The sequence below is a fragment of the Berghia stephanieae genome, chromosome 7 (assembly GCF_034508935.2).
Source record: "Berghia stephanieae isolate SIO BIC M18660-M18661 chromosome 7, UCSD_Bste_1.3, whole genome shotgun sequence".
NCBI lineage: Eukaryota > Metazoa > Mollusca > Gastropoda > Nudibranchia > Aeolidiidae > Berghia > Berghia stephanieae.
In genome coordinates, this window is record NC_088366.1 from 30,915,687 (window position 1) to 30,931,483 (window position 15,797).

Below are 15,797 nucleotides of genomic sequence, written 5' to 3' on the forward strand. Positions count from 1 at the left end.
AGTAGTAGTAGTAGTAGTAGTAGTTGCAGTGATGATGTGGTGGTGGTGGTTGCAGTAGAAGTGGTAGGGATGACGATGTGGTTGTGGTGGTTGTAGTAGCAGTGGTAGTGGTGAAGATGAGGTGGTGGCGGTGCTTGTAGTAGTAGTGGTAGTGATGATGTGGTGGTAATGGTGGTTGTAGTAGTGGTTGTGATGATGATGTGGTGATGGTTGTAGTAGTAGTAGTGGTAATGATGATGTGGTGGTGGTGGTGGTTGTAGTAGTGGTAGTGATGATGATGATGTGGTGGTGGTGGTTGTAGTAGTAGTTGTGGTACTGATTATGATGATGTGGTGGTGGTGGTGGTTGTAGTAGTAGTGGTAGTAATGATGATGTGGTGGTGGTTGCAGTAGTAGTGGTAGTGATGATGGTTGTAGATGATATGGTGGTTGGAGGGGGTGGGGGGGGGGGGGGGGGGGGGGGGGGGGGAGTATCCTTGGAACAAATCGACCTCACCGGAATTTGATGGAAGTTGCCCGGAACCCGGAATTTTTTGCTCCAGACCAGAGTTTTTTCCGATGAAACCGGAGTTTTGGCATCACTGCTGCGAAGAATCCTAAGAATCTTCTGGCCAAATGTGATTAGAAATGAGGATCACTTACAGAAAACTGGAATGGGCACAATAACAGACACCATCAGAAGTTGGAGGTGGCTCGGTAATGTCTGCAGAATCACAGCGGACTGTGCATCCCAAGAACAGTGTTACATTGGACTCCATAATGAAAAAGGAGCCGAGGCAGACCTATCTCTGAATCTGAATCTTCCTTTAATGTCCAGCTTCACTCATGAAGATTTTGACATGCACAATATAATATTAAGGAAATTATATAACACCTAAGGAAACCTGGAGAAGAATCACACAGGGAGAGCTAAAAGCCCAGGGCCACAGCCTACAGACTGCAATCCATGCAACGAAAGACGAGGAACATTGACAATCACTTACTGATGCCTAAATTACCTGATATTGCAGACAGGATTGAGTAAGAGAGTTCTTGATGTTTATCCTAAAAACTGAGACGCGTTTCCCAAAAAAGTTGTGTAGCAAAAATTGGTTTTCACAAAAAAAATTAATTTTTCTGAAAACTGCAGGTTTAAAAAAAAAGAATTGTACAATTCTGCTAGGCTGTGAGGCATATACTAGCTTTTCATTTTTTCTTTGTGACTAGATCAGATCCAGTGAGCAGTTGATATTCAAAGAGGAAATTCTGACTGGATATTTGGCTAATGTATCAACGCACAGGTGATCACATTGATAGGTCTGACATGTTTTTTTTTCTTCTTAAAATCTTTACCATTTGAAATAATATAAAATTCCCTATAAATTGTTATGAAAGTTGTTAGCCACTCAATTTGTGACCCAACTCCTCAATCTGGTGTAAGTTGTTGTGGATATTAGGCATTCATTTTAATACAATGCAAGTCAAAAGCAAGATGCAAGAGCTTAATGAGGGAAGTTAATTCATTAATTGTATACATATGCTAACAAATAGAAATTTGAATTAAATGAAATTGGTAAACCGGATTCAAAATCAAATTGATCATAAATATGAAATAGGAGGAAGATACACTCACTTTTCTCCATATATCTTGTTATTTTATTCACCAAAATATAACAAATTTTGACGACACAAATAAAATTCTCAGCGTCAGGTCAATTTGACATTACACCAGACTGAGGGAATGAGTCACATTTCTATACAATCATCATCACACTGAAGATATATAATCACATGGGATAGATTACATCCATGGCAGAGAGCGAGAAAGAGAGAAAGAGAGAGCGATCACCTACCGGCCCATTTGTTCAGCAATACTCATGAATCTGTGAGAGAAGATAGATAACTGAATGGCATCCAGATCTGTCCCTATTACTTTCTTGTTGGCATTTCCAACCTGGTAACACAATAAAATAAAAGAAAGGATATGCAGGTAAAATGGTATATATATATATATATATATCATATATATATATATACCAATTATATATATCAAATATATCATCATATACATATATATGAATATCATATATATATATATATATATATAAATATATATATATGACTTACTGACTGACTTATCGACTTCTGCATCTTAATCGTCTGATTGGGGTGCTTCGGTTGCTTCTTTGATTTACTGTATAGAGTCCCTCTACTTTTTCACGGTCTTCTCCCAAAGTCTGTTCATTATTTGTTGAAGGTGTTTGAGGTCCCTGTTCAGTACTGTGTAGATTGTTGTTGGTGGTCTCCCTATGTATTTATCCTGTCCATATGTTGTGAAAAATTCGTTCATGGATTTATTTGCTGGTATATCATTGTCTCTTCTGTGTACATCGCCAAAAAGTCTCCATCGCATCTCTAAACTATGCATAGAGAGCAATCTTTCATTGCACTTGCTGTATCATGATTATTGTTAGTTTTTGTTGGATATTCGATGTTGAGATTTTTTCTGAGTTGTATCCTGTAAGCTGTCCAGTCTTTTCTCTTCAGTTTGCGTCATTGCCCATGTACCACAGTTGTAAATTAATATAGACTTCACCAGGGACGTTCACGGCTTGATCTTTACGCTGGTTTTTACTCTGCCTTTTCTATTCACACATTCATCAGTTTGTTGAGAGTATTTTACTTCTTTCAACATCCTCTTTTTCTCCGATAAGTGACCCTACTTTTTTGTTGATCTCCAACCATCTTCTTTTTAATTTCATAAATCTAGTAAATGTGAATATTTCTTTAAGTATGGCAATGAAACTGTACCTTAATAGAGATGTCTCCATAAATGCTGATTTCAGCTACACAATTTGGCTCCACTAGAATTGTGCTGAGGAACAAAAAAAAAAACCCCAAAAAAGAACGAAAATCAATTATAAATTAAATTTGTGAATACTTTTTAGATGACAAAAAATAAAATCAAGAAGTTGGTAAACTAAAAGAAGAGAAAGAGTTCATGTGGCGTTGATGGCTAAACAGAGGGTTGACTTGTCTTGTAACAAAATCAAGCCAGGGATGGCAATGAATTCAAATCAAATTATTAAGTTCTAGAATTAGCATTACTCCACTCAACTTGACTGGTTTGAATTACTAAACATCTGAAAAGGTGTATGAAACCAATTTGAGACTAGTGCTTTTTTTTTTGTTTGTTTGTTTGTTGCTTTAGGTCTCTTCCAACACAATAGAGGTTATATGAGAGACCGCTAAAACAAAAAAACAAGCAATCTAACAAAAATAGTACAAATATAAATCAAAATCATAACCTAAAGATATCATAAGCTAAATTATAAATAACCAAGAACAAACAGGCAGAAGATTTACAGAAAAAAAAATATCCCCTGTCAAAAATACAATCACAAACCAAAGAAGCAGGATAGGCTAGTAAAGAGAAGAAGAAACGACATCACTATCGGATCGTACACCCATGCGAACATCATAGGTATATGATTCAAGGGTGATGCTCCCATCCAACCACCCGCGAGACTAGTGCATGCTTCCTAAAAATTACCAATGCGTGCTCACTAAAATGTATAGTAAAATAAAGGGAGTAAAAATGACTCTTATAAAAGAAATAAAACAAATTAAACGATGTTTCAGCCTTTGGCCTTCTTCGGGTAAACAAGAAAAGGAAATCTTGTTTGTCTGAAGAAGGCCAAAGGCTGAAACGTTGTCAACTTTGTTTTTGTATCATTTATAAGAGTAATTTTTACTCCCTTTATCTTACTATACATTTTATTGACTCATTTAGACACCTCCAGAATTTGGTATTACGTGCTCACTAATCTGCCAATGTGAATTTGTACCTGGATAAAGGCCATGATGGATAGTTTTTTCAAGTTTGATCAGAACAGTAGTAATCAAAGACAAGAGAAAATGTTGATGGATTTAAGGTAATGAATAGTTAAATATACCTGTTGGCATCAATTACGATGGCAGGGCCAGGGATTTGGTGTCCTGCTTGTAGCTTCTTTAGTACAAAGACCTGGGTATTTAGACAACCCTCCTCAAACCAACATGAAACAGTCTGGAAGGGAATATTTGTTTTATATCTACATAAACAAATAAAATCTACCAAAACCTTAAATCAAACAAAATTATGAGCTTTTATACATCGCAATGTTATCTACTAAATTTGTCCCAAGTCAGCAGCAACAATTATCATGTAGGACAAGACACAATTTATGTATAGCTTGCATCTTATATCATCACATGCCGTAAGCTATGATGCAAATTTCAAGCTCTACCTTCTCAGCAACAGGTTCTCCAACTGCCTCAGCAATCTTGTTCTGGGAGAGGGTCTGAGATTTGCCCACCCCTCTCACACGGATATCATCAACACAGACCTTACGGGACTTCAGAGTGAAACCAAACTCTGTTTGATACCTGCAAAAGTGAAAAGTAAACAGCATATTTATTTGCCTAAACAACTCATGCCAGACAGAGAATAAGATTTTCTTTGTTTTGAATGTAGACAAGTTTTTTAAAAAACTTTGTAGAGTAGTCTATGATATTTTCAAATGTCTTAAGTTTAAGCACCCTACAAGGTCTGTCATTCTCATCAAATGAAAAAAAAAACAAAAAAAAAACAGAATCATTAGTACATTTTTTTCAGGTAGCAGAAAGAGGAAAATCCAGTGCCCCTTGCAGAAACTGTATATATAAAGGACTGATTGATCTTCTTTTCTTCATGTGTTTTTTTTTTTTGTTTTTGTTTTTTATCAGCTAGCTAAAAAGGGACCATAGTTATCAGAATATGGTGTCTAATTTGTAAGAGCTCTATGATTTGTTAGTGAAAAGAGCACCAAATTTGGAGAAAAAGTACACAATTCGGGCCCTCTCATCTTTCTCTCTCCCTGGGTAATTTTTAAAAATTACTGAGTTCTTGTAATTGCAAATGTTTCAGAGTAAAGCCTCAGAAATTATAATTTTTAAAATATATAGAGAATGGCACGCACTCTCAGAATGACTACTATTCTACTAGACACAACTGTTGGCAAGTTGGTCATAAAAAATCAAGTAGAGTATGTACAACAATCTTTATAATGTAAAAAAAAAAACACAAAAAAACAACAACGACAAAAAAACAACAACCCCCAAACAAACAGAAAACACACTATTAGCATTGCGATTATAAAGTATAAAAAATACCATATAATTTAGAGCGAATAGCAAACTATTAAGGAGTGGAAAAAAAATCACAGGTATTATTTCTTGCCATAGAGTTAGCAGCTATGCCAGTGCAAAATTTTTATCAAGTGAAAATAAACATTGAATAATAAGTATTGTAATATCACCTGTTGAGAAAAGTAGCATAGAAATCTCCATAGGTGCTGCCACCGTGATTTCCAGAGCCATTGGTTGAGGAGGTGGAACAAGTTGCTGTACACATCAGAGCACAGTCTGTGCCCTCATAGCGAAGGTTTAGGAATGGTTCAAGCTCTATGTTGGAGCTTTGGTGGAAATAGACAAGAAAGAATGGAAACTTTGTTTAAAAAAACTAATTGATATATAATATATATCAATCTGCCGTCTTATGATAAAAGGATTTAATCGTTATGGAATTAGTTTTGAGCTATGATCTGACATGTGTTCGAAATTTTTAAAGGATTTGTTTTATGTTTCAATTTCAAAATTCTGTATTTCTGATAGTGTTATATTGTACATTACTACATGACCCAGAGAGTATTGTGCGCCATAATATAAATAACTCATTTTTGTTTACATTAGCACTTACATCCTTTTACCATATGATGCAGCAATACCAATAAACATTCTTGTATGTAATTATTCATTACAATTTGATACTATGTCAGAGTAAACTAACCAGATTCTAAAAATGACTTTTACTTTTGGGTCTAAATTCTGAAAATTGATTTAAATTAATGTACCCCATTGTAAAGAAACCGGGAGAAGATCCATGAATAAAGATCTTAAAGAGGCTGGCCTAACATGGAATAACATCGGTGTCAATGCAGCTGACAGACAGAAATGGAAGTTCTTATGCGTCCCAAAGGCTTGATGAGGATTGAGTAAATAAGTATATATTGCCAAAAATGAATGTAGTTTTGTACACCACTCCAATTAAAACTTTGTAATCCTAATCATTTTTACTATGAATTCAATTTTTGGAATCTGTAACACCATAACACCGATTTGAAGTGGTGGGCTACAAATCATTTTATTTGATTACTATTTTAATAATGATACTATGCGTTTAGGTAAAATACTCACAACATCCACCAGTTGGCAAAAAAATAAATAAAATAAATGATGGTCAGGAAAATGATGCAAAAGTTGATTTCAATAGACAGAGTTTATAAAAATCAAAACAAAATTACCCATCAAAGCCTTGAGACTGTAGCTCCTGTCGACACTGATTTTCTAAAGTCTTAATTCGCTCATCTAACAATGAGAAATTTTCTGTGGAATTAAAGAAAATGAATGAAATTATTCCATACATTAAAGAGAACACACACTTGCTTCAATTCTCACAACGTTTTGTTTATTTGTCTTTATCATTTCTTTGTTAATCTTTGTTTTGTGACAACAGATTTGTATCTGATATGGCAAAACAATCGTTTCAAGGTGATAGTATGTATTAATATTGGAGAAACTTTATCACTTGGGAGATCTCCGTAGCTCAGTTTGTACAGCATCGCTTCACATGGAAAGATAACAGGATCAATCCTGAGAGAAGTCGAGATATTTTGCTGACCCTCCTATCCACCCAGCTGTGATTGTGTAGCTTGATCTGTTAGATCTGGCAGAAAGTGGTTTGCGATAGACTAGTGTCGTATCAAAAGGGTAACAGGCAATTACTATTGTCTATTGAGCACTATAGAATCCGGGATAAACTCTGGCTCCATGGCTCTGTGGCTTTGGCAGACTACTCGACCATTTACATGTAAGTTTAATAAACCCGTCACAAGCTACAGACAAAAAAAATTGTATATTTTGTGAAAAAAATAATAATTCAAATTTTATTTCAAAAATCTATATTTACCCAAAACAAAAGAATTTTACTGTTACTTATAAGATTTATTAATTTTAGATGCTTTATAATCAATAGAGTGTTATACAATTTAGTCCTAAATATATCCATAACCTTTTTCTTCTTCTTCCTCTTCAAGCTGAAACTTCCACCATCAGCTCAGCATTCACAATTGTTTTACTGGGAGCTATCCAAGTTGTTCCACAATATTATAGTTGAGGGCAGAAACGAGTGAAGATGGCTGCCCAGCCTAAATTGTAGCAAACTAAATTTGCCAGGTTCCCTCTTGTTGGGTTGGAGGCCCTGTAATGGCAACCTGACCTGGTTTTTCTGGCCTTTGTAAAATATATTTAGTTTATTTTGTAAAATATTTAGTTTATTGTTTTCTCTCCTTTCCTTCAATGATTCCGAATGGGGTGTTATATATGGCTTTGATTTGTTTCTAGGATTTTGTTGAATTAATTTTATAGCTCTTTGTTGGATGGTTTCTATTTCCTTAATTTTGGAGGAGTGATAGGGATCCCTTACCGTACTGCTATACTCGAGTTTATAAAGATTTATAGCATTTCTCTTTTAATAAATTTATGTTTTCTTTGCAGTCAAAAAGGTTTCTTCTCAAGAATCCCAGTCTGGAGTTTGCCTTTCTGCATATTTTTGCAATGTGGTCTTTCCAGGTCAATCAGTTGTTTATTCCGAGATATTTTGCTTTGGTGACTTCTTCTAGTGTGATGTTGTGTATTGTATATTTTGATGGTATTATCTTCCTTTTGTTGGTAATTTTCAGGACTTGGCATTTTTGTGGGTGAAATTTCATGAAATTGTGATTTTCTCATAACTGTAGGTTATCAAGGTCCTGCTGGAGAATTTATGAGTCTTCCTTCTGCCTTATTGCTCTGCACAAAAGGCTGTCATCTGCAAATAGTCTCAGTTGAGTTCCTGGCGACAATCTTTTAGGCAAATCATTGGTTAGGTACCACAAACTAAATTTTCATAATGAGAATTTTGCAATATTATTTAAATAACAATGAAGGTATCATTGATACAAGAAAAGCAAAGAAAAAATGAACAAAATCGGACAATAAATGAATTTTATATGAATTTTTATTTATATTTGGACTTTGAATATTTCGCGATATTCTGCGAGCTGGAGAAAATGCCTTTTTCAGCACTCCATAACTCGAAAAATATTTACAAAAGCCTTTCACTGCTAATAGAAACATATATACACAAATTGTATAGCAACATAATAAAAGAAAAAGCAGTCATACACACAAGGAATTATCTTACAGCAATCATTCAAATCACGAAAAAATTAACGAAATGCACAATTTTTCAGAGAATATTGTCCTCAGCGCCATTTTTGACGCGATAGGAATGTAAAAATATTATTTCAATCAACTTGAAACTAATAATATTTCATCTATACTAATAATTCTACATTGCTAATTTTTTGTAGCCCTGTAAACCCAGTATTTTTAAAGCAATCAATGGTTAAACATGAGATCAAGGCCTAATTCAACGGTTTGGAAGAAATCGGAGGAGAAAAAACCAATTTTAGCGACTATTTTTGAAAAATTATTTAAAAATAACTAATTAACCCACAATAAAAAGTTTTATACCATATTAAAGATCTTGGAAAGCTCTATTTGACAAAAGAAAAGTTATACCAGTATAAAATCATACATGTCCTGAATAATTCATAAAATGAAGTGATTAAATAAGATTTTTTAGTATGAACTGCGACCGGGTCATTCAGAAAAAAAATCATAAAAAATACATTTATAAAGTTAGATAAATAATGTAAACACAATTGATAATGGCTTTAAAAGGCCTATGTGTTAAAAAGCCTTGCAAACAAATTCCACATCATACATACTTTCAAACTATGTCAATAAAATTGGATTTTTAAGAAACAATCGTAAGCGCAATTTACTAAATCACAAAGACAGCAATGCATAAAGGTGCATCAATTAAGTTATATTAATAAGATGAGTTGCAAGCCATGTATTTCAAGATAGACATAGCAAAAAGATGCACCAAAAAAACAAAACAAAGCCATTAATTGCGATCTGTATATTCACCGAATAATCTATTTAAAAACTGTAGCTATCATTATCATGGTAGGTTAAGATTTATAATTATGTTTAAGTTTAATAAAAAAAAAAAAGGTTAAACCCCTGCTGAACATGAGGAAGAGCTTATACAATCATATAATATTTGAACCAGATCACTTTTAGAACCAGTCAATTTTAAATCTTTTTGGTTCCTAAATATTTTTCTATATCTTATTTGATTTTTCAGATCTTCAACATTTCCATTCATTGCTAAACATTGAAGGGCCTCCGTCGTATCGCAATAACCATTCTTTAAGATGGAGTCAAGAACTTTATTTCTTTGTGCTAAATCTAATATTTCTTTTTGGTTCTTTTTTTGGGCATTTTCTTCAATTTTCTTTTGAATTTTCTCTTTCTCTCTCTCTACTGCTTCCCTATGTTCTTTTCTTAACAACTTCGATCTACTCTGAGCTTTTTTAAGAATCCTTTGTTGGTCACTGGTGCTTTTATTCTTAAGCCACTTCATAATACCATTATGCTTCCACATATTGATAAATGATCTGTGGTGAGTCGATGAATGTCGACGTTTTGAAATATCATAGTCGAAATCTCCAAACAGTCGCTCTCCAGTCAAGTTTGTGAGTGGGCACTTGTCCAGAATAACTTTTTGCTGAGGAGGTATCACGCCAGCAAAGATTCCATCCCCTAAAAATTCTCCCAACTGCCTCTCCAATACTTCCAACATTTTCAATGTCAAGGTGCTTATTGTCTTAGCGAAAAGTTCTTTATCGTTATGTTCATTCATCAAATGGCACTTAATAAAGTTGAGGGAACAGTGGTTTCCAAAGTCCATAAAGACGGGTTGCAGGTCATTAAGAATATGGCCGGAGGCAGTAGTGCAGAATTGAAGAAATTGATGCATTTTTTGTACATACTGTGCAAATTCTGAATATGGTGTGGAGCTGTTCATTAATTCCCAGTAGGGACGGGTAAAGACTTCATTTAAAGTCGACACTGCCAATATGGTGGTAATCAAATCAGTAATGTCCATAGCTGTCCGAATTGAAGTCAATTTGCGATTGCTATTTGAACAATAATTATCTAAAAAGTCTGCAATGTGATTTCTATGGAAGATGAGGGCAGATGCATTTTCAAAAATGTTATTGAAACGATTATCCCTGTAGCTGTCGAATTTTGATATAACATTTTTTTGGGAGCAGTAGGCTAACCATTCCTCACGACATCCATTTTTATCGTCTCCTCTCGGTCCAAAAACGTCAGCTGCACATCTTATTAAACCAAGACTTGCTAGCTGTCCAAAAAACAAATTTGGAATACCAAATTGAGTGCCTGGCAGTGAGACTTCTTCCTCCAATCCTCTCAATACATTCTCTGTGCCGCTGGAAAGCCCAAGTAAAAAATGTGCGTTACAATAAAGAAATAGGGTGCTCGCATCATCGGGTCCAAGCTTCTCTTCCTTTAGTTCATAAAATAACTTGTCAAACTTTTTCATGTTGGCTGCCCTATCTGACATCAATGCCTTCATCCTCTTTAAAATTTCAATGAAAATTTCATCCTTGCATGTCTCGTCGTCATCTAATTTGCTGTCCACTATCTCCTCCAAAATATCCACCGCCTGCTCCAACATTGATTTCGCATCATCAGAGGCAATCTCAGTAAATCCAAGGGAAAGTGTTGTTCCATCGTCAAGTATCACATGCCTTTCCATAAAATGTTTCTTTTGACGGCTTGTACCATCGCTGGCAAAGATAAAATGTCCACAAGCTGTCAATTTATCGGCAATGTGCTGCTTTGCAATGTGGTGTCCCTCATCAGCCATGTTCAGAACTGATGAAGTACAAGGAAGTCCTTTCAGCTGCTTCTTGTGTAGATGTGTGCTGACTATGTCTACAACTTGACTACATTTTGAGGCAGGTATGTCAGCTTCTCCTGCCAGTGCCATATAAGTTAGACGAACATCTGCACTGAATTTGTTATATTTCGAATCCCTAAGATTTATTTCAGATGCAGGAAGTTCGTCTGAAGGAAAAGACTCATTGACATGAACCAAGCTGTCTTGCAATTTAGCATACTTTGTCTTCCACTTACATTTCTGAGACTGTTCATTTTTTAGTTGGCGCTTTAGATTTACAAGATTAGTATGTGAAGTCTTATCTTTCAACTGATTGAGTTCAGAATGCAAATCCTCTACTTTATTAACTAAAGCTCTATTATCCCTTTTTAACTTATGATTGGTTTTGTATGTCCTCGACTTCTGTATGTCTGCTAATTCGTCCTCTAAAACCTTTGATTTTCTTTTTAGTGCCCGATTTTCTTCTACAACCTGTAACTTTTCTACTTTACAATTAAAATTGGAAGCTATTTCATCTTTCAATATGCAGGTGGTTGACTGTAACTCGGCAAGATTTATTTCAGATTTTGCATTTTTGTCTTCTAACATTTTTATCAAATTGTCTCTACTTTTTACAGAATCTTTCAAATCAACGCAACCATTGCATTGAACTAGGGGTTTGGCACCTACACTGTTTTCAAAAAATAGACTTTCGTTTAGAACTTTTTTACCTACACTATCATTTCTTTTGCTCAAATTCTTATGTTGTTTTATTAGTTTTGACACCTTGTTTGTTAGCTGTTTCTGTGAGAAATTTTGACAAGGAGTACATAACCTACTTATCCACTTGTTAACAAAGGTAGATGGGGCTTTTCTTAAAGATCGAAAATTTTCGAGAGCAATAACAATTTCACAAGATATGTTGTCCTTCGGTGTACCTGTAAATTCATTTACATCCTCCAAATGAAGTCTTGTTAAACCGAGAGCTTGGAGTGGTTCCGCTAAGGCATGGAAGTCATATTGCTGAGTCAATAGTCTCGTGCATTGGTCCCTTGACCCGGATGAAACGGTTTCCAAAGACTTGTGATACGGTGCTTGATACGTCCCACAGTTACAGCCGAAGTTTCTGGCACCAATTTCTCCAACCACATCTTGAGCTGTAAAATAAGGGGGAAAAAAAGATAATAAAATCTATTCAACTAAACAGGGAGTAAGATTTAGAGAGATAGGAAAAAAAAATGTTCAAATTATAGAGCCATTAATACCAATTCTATTCAAACTTTATTTTGATTGGCTTATCCTTGTATCCTATTCAATGACAATGAGAGTGAAGATATGACAAAAGCAGTGCTCTTAGACATTCTTACATTGTAATTTCTCCCTCTATGCTGTTTAACCAAATATTCTAAGGTTCCATCAAAATAGATTAAAATAAAATTCCCTTTATCCATCCCATAGGGGAAATTTGTCTCCACAGTCCACTCCAAGGGAAGACTAGAATAACTCAGACGTTAGCCGCAGTGCAATGCTGCAAATTGAGATAGGGCGAGGTGACTTGCTCAAGACCACACAGTACAGCGGTTGGTTATTAAACTCTGTACTTTTCAGGTACAAAGCAAAGACTGTACCGCTGAGCCACGTTGCCCCATTATCTGTCAACCACTGTATTCCTAAAACTAAATAAAACAAGAAAATTGATCAGAAAATGCAAAATTTAATATATACCTCATTATAGCTGCCATTTCTCTCCTCTTTGATGAAGTATAGTTGAATTAGGAGCTTGTTTTGCAACTGCACTGTAGGTAAAGTAGGTGGCCTGCCTTTCCCTTCTTTAAGAAAATGTCTTCTTATAGCTTGGTAATTGCTGTCATCTGCAAAAATAGAAGGCCAAAGTGTGTTAGAAATAATTTTTTAAAAAACCAGGATCACCGATTACAGCACATTTAAAAATTGTAATTGTAATATTTTTTTTTAATATAAAAATAATTCCATTATTTGGACTGACATGGGGGAAATTTGTTTTTATTTTTAGCTTTTCATAAGAACCACTCCAAATTCGCATACCACTGCAGCTACTGCTACTCCTAGGCACTGTATGAAAATAACTTTGCCCAAGGGTTAGTCACGATATAAAAAAATGCTGTTGGACAAGACTTGAACCAGGGTCTTTCCCATATCAAGAAACACCTTAATCTCTAAGTTATCATGAACAATTGTCGTTGTACAACATCATGTAGTATTTCTCATCAGTTAATGCTGAAGCCTATTGACATTCATACAATTGATTGACCTCTACTTACCTACAACACCAGCTAATTCAGAAAGTGTGATGGGTCCTGTCATATCAGTGTTATCTGTCTGCAGATGATCCGAAGTAGAAATAGTTGATAGTGGGGATTCATTCAATTCTGAAAAAAAAAGTTGTAGTTGTAGATTTGAAGTTAAAAGCACCAAAGAAAAAGTTAAACAAAGGGGACTGGTTCAAATAGAGAATAGAAAATTCCTTGACAACCATTAGAAGTCAAAAGACCTTAACCAGTATACAATAGTTGGTGGATAGAACTCTGTTACCAATTAAAGGATTGTATACTATAATTTGGTTTCTGTCTTTGTCCTGGCAAAATAAAATTAAAATTATAAAAAAGTAATTCAGCATCCATGAAGTCTAAAACACCAATTATCCACTTCCTTTGATTATGCAATTAAGTCCAATTCTTGTCCCTGAAATTAATTAAATAAATGACCTTTACTCACCGACAGCACCAGCTAATTCTGAGAGTGAAAGTGTTCCAGTTCCATTTGACGTTATAGTTGCCTCTGTACATTGCAGTAGAGTTCCGTTTGACTCTGAAAAAAAAGGAAGTTAATACAAGACGCAAACAAGTACGGCAAACTATAGAGTATAGTGCTGTATTTTACTGAAGTCGACATTTTACATACAAACTTTTATACTCGCACTCTTAACAGGTAGAAATATAGCTCAGCTTATGAGTTGAGAGGATGGAAGGGGTTACTGATTAGCTTATACACAAAGAAAAACCATATTAAATATTACAAAGACATTTGTAAGTAGGTTCTTAGGTAAACGTCCATTTGGCACCCCAGCAGTGAACTGATAAATGGGCTAGTGGCCCTCACCTGATTTTTGGGGGGACATAAAGGTTTTATTTAGGCATGTATTTTAATGATTTATATAATAAATGTCAGTGGCCATTTTAGAACATTTTTTAAATTCATATAGTCATAGGGGTCACCATATGAAATGCAAGTTTCAGGTCACTAAATCTGTCAATTAATAATAAAGGCAAATAGGAGTGAAAAAAAAACTAAATAAAAAAAACAAGCAACTACATAGGATAACTTACCAATAGTCCGTGACATTGATAGCAGTTCGCTTCTTTTCTCATCAGTTATTTGACCTGATTCACACTCCATTTCTTGTTATTCCACTGAAAAAAAAAACATTTAAAAAATAGATTGACGATTGATTTTGACCAATTCATTCAGCAGTGCTCATTGTTTTACTTAATTCACCATTGATACGTCTGCTTTTCTTTAGTCTTACTGCTATTAAATTTAAAATGACATTTTTGCCTATTTTTGTGTAATTATGTATCTTTGACAAATTATATTTAAATCAATCATAATACACTGATTCAATTTGTTTACATTAGTAGTTAGGCTTCTTTGCCCATTTCCGGTCAATGGCTGTTGATTCGGCCATTCCGTCCGTTCAATTCCCCCGCTTCCTAACCATGGAATTACTATCGATTGTATTTTTTTCTAGACTAAATAATAACATAAAGAGATAATAAAACAATATAAAGTGGATATAATCACCTTTAAAGACGATAAATGATAATTTTGTTAAATCTCATGGGTTTAATCCAACGTAAAGGCCGTCGATGTATTTCGCTACCCGGCTCAGTGCCCTCTGATCTTGTTCCATTAGCTCTTCGCCATTGTTAAAAATGACGTGATGTGGTGTTGCGATTTGGTCGTAATTTGCTTATTCGCCAAGGATGAAATACATTTAAAACATTGATTTCTAATTAAAATAGGTTTTAAGCTTTAAAATGATGGGTGGGAAGAGGTGGTCGGAAAGAGATGGACCTGTGAATTGCATCAATTTAGCTGAGCGATCGTGTTTCTCGCCTTCTCCTCGACGCCATCATGAACCAAGTAAAACGTACCGGATATCCCATGAAAGGTCAGAATCTGACCTTTCCAATGGTATGGGACATTTTGGGGTGTGACGAACGGCGTCCGAGCAAAATCAAAATCAAAAAGAGACGGGTTCGTTGCGAAGACTCCCGGCCACTGACAAATGGGATTTTCCTCATACTTTAGCACCTTTAATAATATTATAACTGTTAAAAAACATAAACAAAACTCACTTCATAGAGAAAACGAATTTTACTATTTTAATTGGCTTTTTATTTCATTTCATTTGATTGAATATTAAAAAAGTTAGGACCGTGTAAACAGGGGCTGAAAACCCAAATGCTGTGCTTCGCCGGTCAGATTCTACCGGCTCGGGTCTTGCGTTTGTGGTACCTACATTGGTGGTGCAGATAAGGAACAAGAGGGGACCCAGAACAGTACCTTGGGGCACGCTTGATAGTACTGAGCTGACTCTGAGATTGCCCCTTCAATTCCAACTTGTTGTTTATGGTTAGTGAGAAAATCAATTATCCAGTCATGTGTGTTACTCATGATTCTATATCTCTGCAGTTTAATAGCCAGAGTATGGTGATGGACTTTATCAAATGCTTTAATTAAGTCTAATAAGATAGCATCTGTTTGGGGTTGATTCATGTTTTCTGCTAGGTCGTTGCAAGTTGTTAGTTGTGTTTCACAAGAGGGCTCCTTTCTGA

At 35.1% G+C, this 15,797-nt stretch overlaps 1 protein-coding gene across 1 annotated transcript in view; it reads right to left on the minus strand.

Annotated features, from left to right (window-relative positions):
* LOC144977054 (5-oxoprolinase-like) overlaps nt 1-15,797 on the minus strand; it is a 73,583-nt gene that overhangs the window by 37,920 nt on the left and 19,866 nt on the right. The window contains exons 15-20 of the mRNA XM_078921781.1: nt 6,362-6,443; nt 5,318-5,473; nt 4,268-4,406; nt 3,935-4,047; nt 2,790-2,853; nt 1,832-1,932 (exon numbers count right to left, since the gene is read on the minus strand). Of these exons, the coding sequence (XP_078777907.1) occupies nt 1,832-1,932; nt 2,790-2,853; nt 3,935-4,047; nt 4,268-4,406; nt 5,318-5,473; nt 6,362-6,443 (655 nt within the window). The remainder of the gene's footprint in view (nt 1-1,831; nt 1,933-2,789; nt 2,854-3,934; nt 4,048-4,267; nt 4,407-5,317; nt 5,474-6,361; nt 6,444-15,797) is intronic.